This window comes from Miscanthus floridulus, chromosome 6 (assembly GCF_019320115.1).
Source record: "Miscanthus floridulus cultivar M001 chromosome 6, ASM1932011v1, whole genome shotgun sequence".
NCBI classification, from domain to species: Eukaryota; Viridiplantae; Streptophyta; class Magnoliopsida; order Poales; family Poaceae; genus Miscanthus; species Miscanthus floridulus.
In genome coordinates this window covers 105,107,393-105,121,661 of record NC_089585.1, presented here as the reverse complement: position 1 = coordinate 105,121,661, position 14,269 = coordinate 105,107,393, and the positions used below count along the sequence as shown (strand labels likewise).

Here is a 14,269-nt window from a genome sequence, read left to right as displayed (position 1 = left end):
GCACCTGCGCGGGAGCCGGGGCCCGGCGTCCATCTGCAGCTCCGTGCGCATTCATCATAGCATAGCTGGAGTCGGCTTGGCAGCTCGTTTGTCCGTTTTTTTTTTTTGCGACCTCCAGCTTTCGAGATCTTGCTACGTTCACGGTCTACAGTATACAGCCTACCGGTGCCCGGATACACTACCGCAACCAATCACGACGGATCCGCGGAGCAATCAAACCACTCTCACGGCTCAGCTGAAAGTCACACAGGCCACCAGCTGAGGTGCTTTTCAAGACACGGTAAGATTGTAAGAATATCTGTGGTGGTGGTGGTGGTGGTTTGGGCCTGTGGGGCATAGCGAGTGGACAGCGTGTTCATCTAATCATCTATCGACCCCGTTTCAAATTGTAAGACATTCAGGCTCTTATGTTTTTAGATACATGACTTTTATTATGCACCTAGATATATATCATGTCAAATTAGCTAAAACTTTGTTCCTTTATCTAAAAAATATCATGTCAAATTTATATATCATAATTTTACAATTTTGCATGGAGCAAGTATATATATATATATCAAGTTCTCGTTCGAGAAAGAAAGCATATCACAAGCTCTCACGTACAATTATTGAAAATTCTTGTATCCTCTTGCACAACTCCTCACGTCTGCAGACGAACGCCGAGAAGTCCTAGATTGCGTAGAAAACCATATTACCTGATCGACGGGGCACCGCATGCCTGGAAGCTAACACATTTATCAATATTATATGGAGAATAAAAAAACGAGAGTTAATGAGGCAAATGCTGATATTTGAGTCAACAGATGTAGACCACTTTATACCAAGAGCAAAAGCTTGATGCTGCTAGGTAAAAACTGGATTGATTGCCTGTACAAGTATACCTCGAACCAATGATGTACAAAACCTTTCCTTGTGGGACTATCCCACTCCTCAATTCTGTTTCCTATTTATGCTATTTTGCTACCACGCTAATCTGTAATCCTATCAATCAAACCATGCTAAATCTGTTACAGCTACTCCTACCTCTCTCAACTCTGCAACTCGGATTAAGTTGCACCTCGCACCGTTGGCAACTCTGAATTTAATTGCCACAAACTTTGAAGCCACACACGCGCACAACCTTGGTAAGAAGTCAGTCCATTTATAGCCGAGACTCAGCAGATGCAAACTCCAATCCTTAGTCCATTTCTAAGATCTTAATGTTGCCGCTGGAGTTTGCAGAAAGAAGAGTTGAAGACTGCCCTCTCCAACAGACGCATGAGATGAACTGTGACTGATCATCAATCTCCTGGCCTGATATAGGATCCGTCACGCTGAACTTATATGCCAACACTGGCATGGGAAATTCTTTGTGGTAGACAAAAACCTGTGGTACAGTAAGGGAAAAGTGAGTTAAACATTTTATTTGATGCAATTCCTCATAAAACAGGATATGAAAAAGCATTGGAGCTATAAAAAATTAAAGGGTACTAAGTTCCTGCATGACATTTCTCTATTGACAGTTTGACACAGCAAATGCTGCTTCACCTACAACAGGATATTCATTTGCACCTGCATTCCATCATAATTTCATTTCCTTCCTTCTATGTAAAGCGAGAACTTAGAAAAGTATGAAAGCTACTTGTCTCGCTGTATGGCATATACACATGGTTTAGCAAATGAAGACTAGAACATGAGCATCATGAACTACACTATATCCATCAATAATAAACATCAGCTTTCCTTGCAACAAATGCAATGTTTACTCGCGTACCCTATGATTTTGCATAAAGGTAGGCAAAGTACTGGTCAATCTAACTAGCAGTCAGATGTCCAGACAAGTTTGTGGAAGGTTAGCTATGGAATGCATACCTCATTTGTTTCAGAGCCAGTAGCGATGTAACCATCAGATATGGAAAGGCCAACAAAGTTCTGGTCAAAAGGTTTAACAAATAAGTAAATCGGTCACTCAGTGAAAATGTCACCGTCTTTCAGCACAGAAATCAACTCAGCATACAAAGGGTATGTTGGAATAGCTGAAGGGTAACCTCTGTATACATGAGAGAGTTAATTATGAACTCAACTGAGACACTAAAATATTTCATGAGATCAATCAGCTGCTCAAACTACAAACCACTATGTCAATATGCTACAGGGATAAGCTGGCAATTAAATCTGCGGGAAACACACTAAGTGAAACAATTTAAGGTTGTCAAGCAATCTAAATATCTAAATAAACAACTGGTGCAATGGAATTTAAAGCACTTTGCACACTGATCCATCAAAAGAGAAAAATCTTACAAATTCTCTCATTGATCCAGAGAAAAGGAAAAGAACATCTGGATCACCAATGTTCATGACTATAACATCATAGATCAATCAGATACAGCTGTAAAAGGAACTATAGTTGTATATGGGATAGCACAGATAATTGTCACAGTAGGATACTCCATACATACAGTATTGGTGTTTCATTGCAATAGCACAACTTTCGAAATTAAACTAGCAAAGTATGTCCATCAGATAAAACTAGACACTATCACTTGTAGAGCAATATTATGAAAAGAGAACAAGTATGTGTGAAAGTTTTATCAAACCTTTGTGTTTGTATGCCCCGTAAATGTTTGAAGTGGACTGTCAATTATCCTTCCTTGACTCATCGATAGGTCCCAAAGCTTCAATGAGTTGTCAGTAGATGCAGATACTATTGTTGATGCATCCAGATACTTAACATAGCTTACAGTCTTTGTGTGCCCAACTAGTGTACAATAAGGAGCTCGTATGTTACGAAGATCATAGCAGTAAATTTTGTGGTCTGCAGAGCCGATGGCAATGGAGCGAGCAGAATCAGGTTGAAATTGCACAGAACACACGTTTGCCCTTGTCCTAATAGTGCCAATACTCCCAGCCTGCACAGTTCATAAAAATGTGTTATAACGATGGAGAGAAGCAATTCTACATTCACAGACAAGTTCGATAACCACACTATCGTTAGTTCAAAAGCTGACATACAGTAGGTGCAAGAATAAAATTGCCTGATTCATATCCCACAGCTTCACAGATCGATCGTCACTCCCACTGACCAATTTTGTTGGGTCCACAATTGAGAAGTCCACCGACCACACACGTCGCTCATGCTCCCTCATCTCAACAAAAACTTGACTCCTAGTAACATCCCAAACCTGAAAATACAGGGATATTATGATAATTGCATCGAACACAAATTTAATTATAAAAAAGCCTGCCACAGAGCTTACCTGTACTATACCCTCAAAATCACTAGATGCTATATGGCTCTTCATATAACTGTTCCAGCAAATACAGCTCAGTTTTGATCTATTAGACATCTCTACCACAGGATAGTGAATATCACGGTGTTCATTTACAATCATATTATACTCAAACACTTTTATCTTCTTATTTACACCAGCAGTTGCAAAAAACTCTCTATCCCGGTCAAACCCTACGGAGCATACTAAGTTTGACGAGTTCAGCAAATCACAATGCTTCAGTTCTGCCCGAACTTTCAACTTACTGAATGACAAGTACTTGCACAACCCCTCAAGAAATGAGTTCACCCAGCCTCTTTGCCTTCTACCATATTGCCTTTCCAAAGAAAAATCATCTATTGAACTTCCCTCAGTCCCAATAGCTGAACCAGTAGCCCTCTTAACAACTTGATGACTACTTATTTGGTTGCCAACTTGCTTTGCCAACTTGGACCTTGTTAGAAAATAAGCTGTTTCAAGTTTTTTTAAGTTCTTCATCAACCTGGAGCTTTTTGACAGAACACTTTCCTGGATTAACTCAGAGGATGGCACTGTTCTTGAACATTCTTCCACACTACGATTATTTTCCTCCATGTCAACACCTTGCAGCTCAGGTCTGAATCGCTTCCTGGATCCGCAATCACTCTGATCTTCAACAGTTCCAGAGCACACCTCTTTATCCAAATCGTATGAGAAGTTCACACAGTGGCCAAGTGCAGATTGCTGGTGGAGTACCTCATTGATGTCAGAAGAGAGGAAAGCAACAGTGTCCTGCAAACTGTCTGCTATATCCTGCTTTCTTTTCTGCAACTGCTGAAGAAAATCCAGCAATAATTCTTGTTCTTCTATCTCTTCGCGTAACCTAAGTGCCGCTTCACGCTCTTCCAGGCTATTCCTTGACTGATTAAGGAACTCACTCTGCAACACCTCACTGTCAAACAAAAAAGAAAAATGGGCAGAAGGTCAATGTGGCACAATCTCATTGGATAATACAAAGATAATATGCAGATACATATCTTATTTAATTTTCTGAAATAATTACGTCAAGGGCAAGCATATGACCAACTAGCAATTGAGGTAGCAAGAAGGCAATGAATAAAAAAAATGTTAACCTCAACTGAAATCCAGCAATGATCTATTGTCCAAACAGAAGTCTCTAGACAAAGATAAAGATCCACTGAGGAACTCCTAAAACAAAAAGAAGTGTGCTGGCACTCCCATCAGTTGCAATATAGCCACATTTTTCTTTTGAAGATTTGAAATAAACAGGAACTATGAATAGTATCAAAACCGAAACAGTATAGGATAAATGATATGTCTGACTTTCACAAATTGGCAGAATTGTCCTGCAAGTGCCTGGTATGATGGTTTGTTATAACTTTTTGATTGTTTGCTGCACTTTTTCCACATAAAATTAAGGCTAGAACAAGAGTGTCAAATCTAGAATATGTGGAGCATTGTTAATTGTTAATAAATTAAATTCTATTGTTTCAAATTGCTGATAATAATTCTAGTGTCTGCTACTGCCTCATGAATATTGGTTTTCCTCTCTTGCTGCAAGATTTAGCCAATTTTACAGGCAAGCTTGATCTTCAAACAACTCCATGCTCATGTTTATCAAACCCGCGTTCTCTCTTATAAAGTGTACAACCACAGCACATATACTAACAAACAAACAGCCTGTTCGTTTGGCTGTGGCTTGTCGTAAACGATCGTAAATTTTCAGCGGGAACAGTATTTTTCTCTCACACAAACCAGCCAGCAGTACTTGTTTACGAACCAGCAACGATATGAACCGGCCAGCTGAAATGCAGTTCCCAGCTTCGAGGAGAAGCATTACCAATATATGCATAAAGGACTTCATGCTACCTAATGTGAAACAAGATGCTCATGCAACCTTTCTCCTGGGGTAACACACTCGAACATAGTACACGACAAGCAACGCACCTCATCTTCGGTCTGGTTTCTGGCACAGGGTGCATTAGCAACTGGCAGAAGGATGCTTCCTTGGGCCATTTGAGCAGCAACTGTGGTGGCAACACCCGGTGCCGCAGATTCGCCATTGCCCGCATCTTGTCTTCCATGGTTTCGAATGTACAGAACAGCTGCAGTCCGCGAAGCAAACACAAGCGATGTCAAGACGTGCCGCAAACACAGAAGTATAATATTGATGTCATGAAGCAAACGCACCTCGAACAAGAGCACACCCAGTCTGTAGACGTCAGAGGCGAAGGTAGCGGCGCTGTCGTCCGCCTCCTCGGGGCTGGTGTACCAGTTGAGCTCCATGGCCAGCACGCTCTTGAGCGGGAACGACTTCCCGGCGCGTTCCTCACCACGGCCGGCGCCGTCGCGTCGCCGCGGAGGGGAGGCATCCGGGTCGGCGTCCTCAGAGGCATCAGAGCCCGAGCACGAACCCGAGGCGTCGGAGCCGGAGGCGGACTCGATGAAGGCGACGCGCGCGAAGGGCGGCGACACGACGAAGCACGACGGTCGCGCGCTGCCCACGGCCACCCCCTGCGCGTGCGCGACGGCCACCGCCTCCGCCACCTGCCTGAACACGTGCACGCACTCCGCCGCCTCCACCGCCCGGCCCAGCCGGTCCAGCCACTCCCGCAGGCTCACCTCGCCCCCGTCCTCCGCTCGTCTCCCTTCCTCCGCCGCATCGCCCTCCGCCTCCGCCTCCGCGTCCCCCCACCGCCGCCCGCCGCCAGCAGCGCCACGGGACGGCTCCATACCACACACACCACCCCCTCCACTCTACCCCATGACCGGGATCACCTCCGATTCGCCGCGCCCCGCACCTCCACGCACTGCTCCGCCAGACCCATCTTCTAAAGCAGAAAGGACAGCTCCAAACTCCAAGCTCCGAACGGCCTTGATGCGGCGAAGGGGATAAGGATCTGAACCAGCAGCAAGCAGCCACCTGAGCCCGCCGAAGAAACGCGACGTGGGAGGAGCAGTGACCAGGTGAGAGGAGTGGAGCAGAGGCGAGCAGCGAGCCACACAAAGCCGCTTTATAAATCGGGGCTCTCTCGTCTGCTACCGCTTTAATTCCGTCGCCTCGGTAGCCGCCTCCCAGCCGCACAACGCCCGCGACCCTTACCCCACGAACACCTCGCCCTCGCCCCAGTTCGGAGCGGCAGCCAGCGGCACAGCGACCAGACCAGTTCATCTCCCTCGCCCCCGAACTGCTACAGGACCAGTAGACACCAAACCTGACCGCGGAGATGAAACGGCGACGACGCTGTCTTGACTTGACGCCCACAGAACACCCCCACCACTGGCTGCCGCGCCGCGGAGGTGGAAGAAAACGGAGCCAGCCAAGCCCAGGAAGAACAACAGCTCGAGCGCCGCACGCGCCCCTACTCGCTCTCCCCCGGTCTACTGATACTTCCCCGGCGATTCCCAAAGAGATTTGCCTCGAGCACGAGATCAAGATCAGAAACTATCATATCATTTAAAAATCCCGAAAAAGCAGCCGCTTGTGACGTGGCGCTACTAATAATGGAAACCGCGGGGACCACGCAAAAGACGGAAGCCGTCAATCCACGCGGCCTGTGCTATTGCTGTCTCATGACAGCCGGGCCGGTGACCCCCGCGTGGCCCAGCGACCGGTGACTGCCGCCTGGCTCGGCTCGCGTGACAAACCGCCTGCCACGAAGTGGATCAAAAGGGCGCTTGTTTTCCAAAAGCGCGCACCTGGGCTTGATGATAATTAAAAGCGCCACGTAGCCGTACCGGGCCCACCCGTCGGCCTGCAACCGGAGCATCATCGCATGGGCCGCCCGACCGGGGACTGAAGAGCGGACGCGAAGCAGTTTGACCCAATGGGTGGTGGCCCATCGCTGTCCGGGGGTCCGCCTTATATATTCCGCCGAGGAGCCCAACCGTCAGAGGGTAGGCACCTGGGCGTTGGGGGAGGGCCAGGTGCGGTCGCGGGCGCGGGCGTGGCGGACGTGGCGCGACGACGGCCGCACGCCCGTGGTGCGTTGGGACTGGACTCGAGGCGCCCCAGCACGGGCCACGTCGCCGCGCCACCGGCTTCGCGCAGCCGGAACCGCCAAAGGGGTTCGGGGTTAGACTAGTTTAATCGCGATCCGGGGATTAGACTAATCCGGATCTGGGGCCGAGAGCGGTGTCCGGGAGTGGTAATACATTTGTTTAGCGGGAGCACGTTTTGTTTCCCTTTTCAGCTGGAGTGGGCGGCACGAGTTTCTGTGCACTCGCACTCGCACGCCGGGACGGGCGGACCTCTTCTAGGCTGGTTCGTATTTACGAGGAAGTACTGCTGGTTGATTTATGTGAGAGAAAAATACTGTTTCGACCGAAAATTTACGATAGTTGACGATAAGCCACAACCAAACTTGTTCGAGACAAGCCGGGCCGGATTCCCACGACCCATGTGAACCGCACGGGGTGACGGTCAGTCACAGGGAACGCGGTACGGACTGGCTTTCCACGTCCCGGGATCGTCCGTTCCGGATCGGGGTCGGGGACGTCGCGGAACGCATGCAGGATCGATGCTTGGTACGTCAGTTGGGACGCCGTCCCGATGGCCGCTGGGTCGTTGAGAACGATCGATACCCTAGAAGATGGCTAGCTGAATTAAATGGGCCTGAAGAGCAGTGCTAAATGGCTAGCCTGAAAGTCCGATAGCCCAATAATCACCCGTAAGGCTAACTACTGTACGCATGTATGTTCTCCATGTAATTAAAAAAAAGTATTTTAGTCAATGTTTATGCAGATATGCAATCTTACCTGAGCAATTTTGTTATGATGAGGAGAATATTTACACTTCCTTCTATTAAAATTGGCGTGTTTCATAGTTAAGTTCCGGATACGTCGTCCCAATTATTTAGGGATCATGATCTCATGTTCGAACCAAACGTCCCGAAGAAGTATACCCCTACGAACGAGGAACTTAAAATTATCGATCCACCTTCCTACGGGAACTTTTGTGACTGCGGTGACGGTGCCACCGGCCGCACAAGTCAAAGCCTTCAACGGACAAGAAAAGGAACGGATGCGACACTGTGAACTGTGCGTTTCTATTTTATATACGGCGCGCGTAACGTAACCTGTGACCGGTGGATCAGTGGATTTATTTTTTCGGATGCAGCGAGAGCGGCGAGATCCGGTCCCGGGAAGCCCGACCACTCCTCCCTTGCGATTGCGAGGAGATCCCGGCGCGGCTCTTGTGCTCCGGCGAGGTATCGACGGTTCCTCCCCGGCTCCCGGCGTTAAGCCCTCAAGGACCTCAACTAGGATTTGATTAAGAACAAATTGGGGAACTAAACAAGGATTCCTTGAGAGAGGGAGATTGAAACGTGCCGAGATCAACATCAACACTCGAAAAGGACCCTGATAACGCGCGACCGGTTACGCTACCTAGCTTCGCGTCGTCTTCCTGCCCCACCCCGCCTTTTCTCATCCGCCACGTCCGTTTGTGCCACCCCCCGCCGCCCATCGACCCCGCCCTCCCCTAAAGACAGGGAAGCTCGCCGGCGCTGTCCTCGTCCTCGCCCCCGCCCCTTGACCCCACCCCCGCCCTTTGACCCTGCCGACCCTAATCCCAGGGCAGGACGTCGACGAGCTCCGCCACGGTGCCCCCCCCCCCCCCCCCCAACCTTCTCCCGCCGCCGTCTCGCCCACCTCCACCGCCGTCTCGCGGCTGCCGCCTACAAACCCCATTCTAAGGCCCCCAGGGAATAGATCTGCTTACCTAACGTCGACGAACTCCTCGTCTCCGACGCCGGCGAGCTTCTCACCAGAAGCCTAGCCGCCGTCTTCTTCTTCGTCTCCGGTAGGATGCGATCACAGGCGGGCGTCACGCGCTCGGCTCCAAGCGCAACCGGTCGCGTAAAAGAAATTCCATTCAATCAATGGGAGATACAGCTGGGTACCAAGACCATCGGCTAATGAATTAGGAAAAATATCCTATGGTGGCCCATTAAATAAAAACATTATTAAATGGCCTGCAGCTTCAAGCATCCACTAATGATTTCGAAAATATCTTAAGGAAAAGAAAAAAAAAACAGTGCTATGCGCTATATATAAAGATAATTATATACCGATGATGTTGCTTTTAGAAAAAAACTACCGATGATGCACATTGTGAAGTACACACTATAAGAACCAGAGATTAAAGGCACGCGTTACAAAATAAATTAATGAAAACTATACATGACCATTGACAAAATAAATTGTTTAATTTTTCTACCGATAATGTAAATTTATTATTATATTCAATACAGTCATAAAGACGAAAACAACAAAAAGAAAAGTAAACAGAAGTATTTTTTAAACAAAAAAGGCCCGAACCCCGAACTATTATGGCAAAAAAGAGAACATATATGCAAGTCTAAAACCTTTGGAAAAAGATAATCCAAATAAACATTGGATCTATGGTCGTACATGAGTAATCTGGCAAATGATCATTACGGCAAAAAGGCAACTATTGATCCACGCAAGAAAAGGTATAAGATGATTCAAAATTTAATACCGGAAGATCTTTGTGAGAGACATGCAGTAGAGACTCATGAAGAGCGGACAAATACAACAAACAAAAGATAAACTATTTGCAAAAATTCAAATGAACAATCTCAAATGTTACCATGTTAAAAAAAAACTAGCTACCTGCACTATTTACGCGCATCACTTTGATAGTATTTATAATTTAAACTGGTATTTTCCTAAGACTTTTCCAATAACACTTTAACCATATATTCTTGTCCGTCTATGACAACCCATAGAGAAATCCTTTACACAGGATTCAATTAATCTAGGATGCATTTATCATATAAAGAATTTCATAAACAACATATACGCTTACATGTCAGTGTCAGTAATGCCGTCTTTGTGCAATGGTCGACCGGGTGATGATCTTGATGGCAGGATAGATTTACTCACTCACTTTATATTTGAAGAAACAGATGCAACAGTGGGTTGGCATAAACAGGTTTATTGCAATTTAGTTGAGACCAAGTTTGGTGATACTGTACCCACTTGCAGTCCAGTAACAATTCATAAACAACATATACGCTTACATGTCAGTATGAGTAATGCCGTCTTTGTGCAATGGTCGGCCAGGTGATGATCTTGATGCCAGGATAGATTTACTAACTCACTTTATATTTGAAGAAACAGAAGCGACAGTGGGTTGGCATAAACAGGGTTATTGCAATTTTGATGAGACAGAAGGGCGGGCCTAGTGCAAGCGGTAGAGTCTTACCGCCTGTGACCGGAAGGTCCCGGGTTCGAGTCGCGGTCTTCTCGTATTGCACAGGCGAGGGTAAGGCTTGCCACTAACACCCTTCCCCAGACCCCGCACAGAGCGAGAGCTCTCTGCACTGGGTACGCCCCTTTATTGCAATTTTGATGAGACCAAGTTTGGAGATACTGTACTCACTTGCAGTCCGGTAACAAGTATAAACATTCAATCAATTCACTTATCTTGAGGGTTTTGCCTCCCTGCTGAGAGTGAAATAATGCATTGTTGGACCATCTCTTGGACTCTTCTCTTCAGAAGCTTGTCTTTCACGCCAGAAAGCATGTTGCGGTAGAAGATCTCCAAACGATTAAGTTCATCAGTGTCTGCTGCATCCAAAATGTTCTCAAATTCCTTTCTGATATCAAAGACAGAAGATTCCTGAAGTGAACGTGGTAGCGCCCGTTCATCAAGTGGCTTACGGAAGATTGAGATGTGAAGTATATTGGCATATCTCTCCATCAGTGTCAGTTTTGACCTTAGGAATTGTAACTCCTCTGTGGCAGCAGATAGCTTCTGATTCAACTCAGTGCTAGTGCGATCATTCCCTCTTGATGTTGATCCTCCCGCTTGGTCCTCATGGATCTCTTGGAAGTTCTCATCAAGAGGAGGCCACATCACAACGCATGGTATGTAACTGTCAGCAGTCTGGCCTCTCCCAAGCACACCACTGCGGCCTCTGCCCCATGCCCACATCCTATACCCATCACCAGCAACAAGAACAGTGTGTGCAGCTCCACAGGTGATCTGCACTGGACCAAGAAACTTGAACCCATTTGTCTCAGGAGACTGAATCCTTATTGGATATAAAGCATCCCCTTCATCAACTCCCGAAAAGCTAGCATCTGGGCACAGTCCAAGACCTCTCTCCATTCCCCAGCACCACACCTCTCCATCAGAGGAGACTACGGCTGTGTGGAACAATCCACAGTCAAGAGAAATAAGGAAGGATCCGGTTGGTAGTCCATCGACAGGCTGTGGTGAGCAAATGGAGGCTGTGGTTCCATGGCCAAGCTGCCCCTTGTCACCAAGGCCAAATGTCCAGCACCGAGATTCTATCTGGTCAGAAGACTTCTTATTGGCGAGGACTGCAGTGTGGGAAGCCCCGCATGCAATTTCATACACCTCCCAAGATCCTTCGCTAAATGCTGAGATAAGCACAGGACGGGATCTACTTTCCTTGTCACCTAGACCCAACTGACCATGGTTGTTATTTCCCCAAGCATAACAAACAAGGTCACCTTCAGTATAGGTCTCGCCAACACTAACTGCAGCTACTACATGCTCATTACCACAGGCAACCTTAACAACAGTGTGTCCATGGAAATCCCACATAGGTAGTGGGATAGAGCTACTCGCAATACAAAACTCTCCAGCATCAGTCTGCTGTGGGCAACTTCCCCACATCCAAAGGCCCCCCAAACTGTCTATGGCAAATGACATCATGCCACCTGCTTTGACAGAGGACAGCTGTAACAAAACATACATCACGGTTATCAAAATAGAAAGCCAAACTTTCTTAACGATCTTAAAGCTTATATAGTTTGGGAATTATCGAAACTGATGGTACGCCCATACCTTTAAACAAGTCCTATCACGTGTGTTCTGGTCTTCATCATTCAGGGTTTCAGGAGAACCTAGATCCTGAAATTGCTCAACCAAACATGGAAAAAGGGAATTCTGATCCCCATAGCCAAGTTGACCATCTGTTAAATAGTCAAGGAAGTGAAGTACATCCGACAATGGCAGGCATATCAACAATAACAACAACAACATAGCCTTTCAGTCCCAAACAAGTTGGGGTAGGCTAGAGTTGAGACCCACCGAGAGCCCCAAGTCATGAATGGCAGGCATATCAATTGAGAGATTTGCAGCTAACAATTTTTTTTTAAAAAAAAATAAGTCAAGAGCTGTAAAGGATACAGAGATTGTAACCCCATGACCAGAGTGAACCTTCATCTGTCACATTGAACTTATTCAGCAATCAGTATGGCACCCATTTCACATGTATGCTGAGGATCGTGTTAAATTGCTTTTGGCACAAAAAAATACAGCGACAAAACATTTTGCACATTATGGAATTAAGGCCCCGTTTGGCAGGGCTTCTCCACCGGCTTCAGTAGCTGTTTTCTATCAAACGGGGTAAAACGAAACGGCTTCACTGGTGAAGCCCCTAAAAACATGCTCTCACAGATGTTTGGGGAATGATGGAGCCAAAAATAGTGGCTTCACTCGGCTTCACCTTGTCCACGTGGACTCCAAAAGGAGACAAACCTGTTTCATCTACTATGAGGAGCTATTTTGCCAAACGGGTCATCAAAACGGCTCCAGCTCCACTGGTGGAGCCGTTCGTGGAGCTGAAGCCAAAAAAAAAAAAATGGAAGTGATGCCTTGCCAAAGGGGGATACTCACAGCAAATGCAAAACGTAAAGTTATATTCATACCAAAACCTAGATAATCTACGGATTTTTCTCTGTAGTGGCCAGTGTGACCTTGTGGATTCAGCCATTTAATGCAGACTCGTTTCAAGGCAAACTTTTCGCGAACTAATAGCAGCCGAACAGGAAAAGACGAGGTACAGAAAATTTCAAGGCAAAGATATTGAGGCCTTGTTTAGTTTGCGAAAAGTTTTTCAAAAAAGTGCTACAGTACCCATCGTATCGAATCTTGCGATACGTGCATGGAATATTAAACGTAGACGGAAAAAAAAACTAATTACACAGTTTGGTTGGAAAATCACGAGACGAATGTTTTGAACCTAATTAGTCCATGATTGAACACTAATTGCCAGATAAAAACAAAAGTGCTACGGTAGCCCAAAATCCCAAAATTCACGAACTAAACGCAGCCTGAATGGCATGTGCAGGAAAATCAAAGTGCCAGTCGGCAGCCGCAAAGTTACCCTTCAAACCCACTCCTAGGGGCTGGTCAGACTACTGTAACTACTCGGGTAGTTCTCAAGTTCTAGAATAGCTTATAATTTGGATCACACAACCGCTTCACCACGAACATAAGCAGAGAGCGGATGGGGTAACAGAGCACGAACCGTCCAGCGCAAGGCTATGGTAGGCACCAGCGGCGACGGCGACGAACCTGGGCCGCGGTGTCCCGCCGGCAGAGACCGCGGGCGCCACCGCGGTGGGGACCAGCTCGTCGTCCTCGCGGCCGGTCCCGAGGCGACCGAAGGGCCCCCTACCCCAGGAGTACACCTGCCCGTCACCTGCAATTAGAAGCCACGAAATCTCTCATCAGATTACTGAATAATGAAGTCCAGCGAGGGGGCCGGAGAGTTCGCGCGAGCAAGCCGAGAGTCGCTCACCCGAGAGGGCGAGTGTGTGGGCCTCGCCCGCGGCGACGGCGACAACCTTGGGCGGCATCTGCCGGCGGCGGTGGGAGTGGGTGGGGAATGGAGGGCGCGGTAGATGAGGAGGAGGATGGGGAGGGGAACGAGAGCGAGGACGCGGGCATCACAATTCACAAGTGGAGGCACCGCATTACCGCGAGCGGCGGGCGGCGAGCTGGGTTAAAGGTTGCCGCGCCGGTAGGAATTCAGGCAAAGGAGAGGCGCTGAGGACTCCAGTGAGTCGGACGGACAGCAAGGCAACGGCAAGTCGGCAAGTCACCGCTGAGCGAGAACCGGTCACTTAACACCGATTTTTCCGAGGCCGCCGGCGTAAACTATCTAGGGGATGAGATGAGATCGGGGCTGCACATGTTCCCTCTTCCGATCCGTCCACGACTGGGTTTGTACGTG

At 47.5% G+C, this 14,269-nt stretch overlaps 2 protein-coding genes across 7 annotated transcripts; both read right to left on the bottom strand.

Annotated features, from left to right (window-relative positions):
* Positions 1-773: 773 nt before the first annotated feature.
* LOC136456481 (protein SPA1-RELATED 4-like) lies at positions 774-7,169 on the bottom strand. Of its 4 annotated transcripts, XM_066456382.1 has the most exons (7): positions 5,439-7,167; positions 5,196-5,353; positions 3,237-4,179; positions 3,015-3,161; positions 2,577-2,888; positions 1,852-1,911; positions 774-1,366 (listed from the first exon to the last, which is right to left on the bottom strand). In XM_066456382.1, the coding sequence occupies exons 1-7, from the start codon at positions 5,979-5,981 to the stop codon at positions 1,178-1,180; spliced, it is 2,352 nt and encodes a 783-aa protein (XP_066312479.1). In that variant the 5' UTR covers positions 5,982-7,167; the 3' UTR covers positions 774-1,177. The 4 variants fall into 4 exon arrangements, with proteins under 4 accessions (XP_066312479.1, XP_066312480.1, XP_066312481.1 ...); XM_066456383.1 differs by lacking the exon at positions 1,852-1,911 and having other exon boundaries at positions 5,439-7,168; XM_066456384.1 differs by lacking the exon at positions 774-1,366 and having other exon boundaries at positions 1,893-2,029; positions 5,439-7,169.
* Positions 7,170-9,947: 2,778 nt separating this feature from the next.
* LOC136456479 (ultraviolet-B receptor UVR8-like) lies at positions 9,948-14,140 on the bottom strand. 3 transcript variants are annotated; one of them, XM_066456378.1, is made up of 5 exons: positions 13,835-14,140; positions 13,562-13,735; positions 12,439-12,474; positions 12,094-12,221; positions 9,948-11,985 (listed from the first exon to the last, which is right to left on the bottom strand). In XM_066456378.1, the coding sequence occupies exons 1-5, from the start codon at positions 13,890-13,892 to the stop codon at positions 10,693-10,695; spliced, it is 1,689 nt and encodes a 562-aa protein (XP_066312475.1). In that variant the 5' UTR covers positions 13,893-14,140; the 3' UTR covers positions 9,948-10,692. The 3 variants fall into 3 exon arrangements, with proteins under 3 accessions (XP_066312475.1, XP_066312476.1, XP_066312477.1); XM_066456379.1 differs by lacking the exon at positions 13,835-14,140 and having other exon boundaries at positions 12,094-12,789; positions 13,562-13,681; XM_066456380.1 differs by lacking the exon at positions 13,835-14,140 and having other exon boundaries at positions 12,094-12,547; positions 13,562-13,681.
* Between the last annotated feature and the right edge of the window lie 129 nt (positions 14,141-14,269).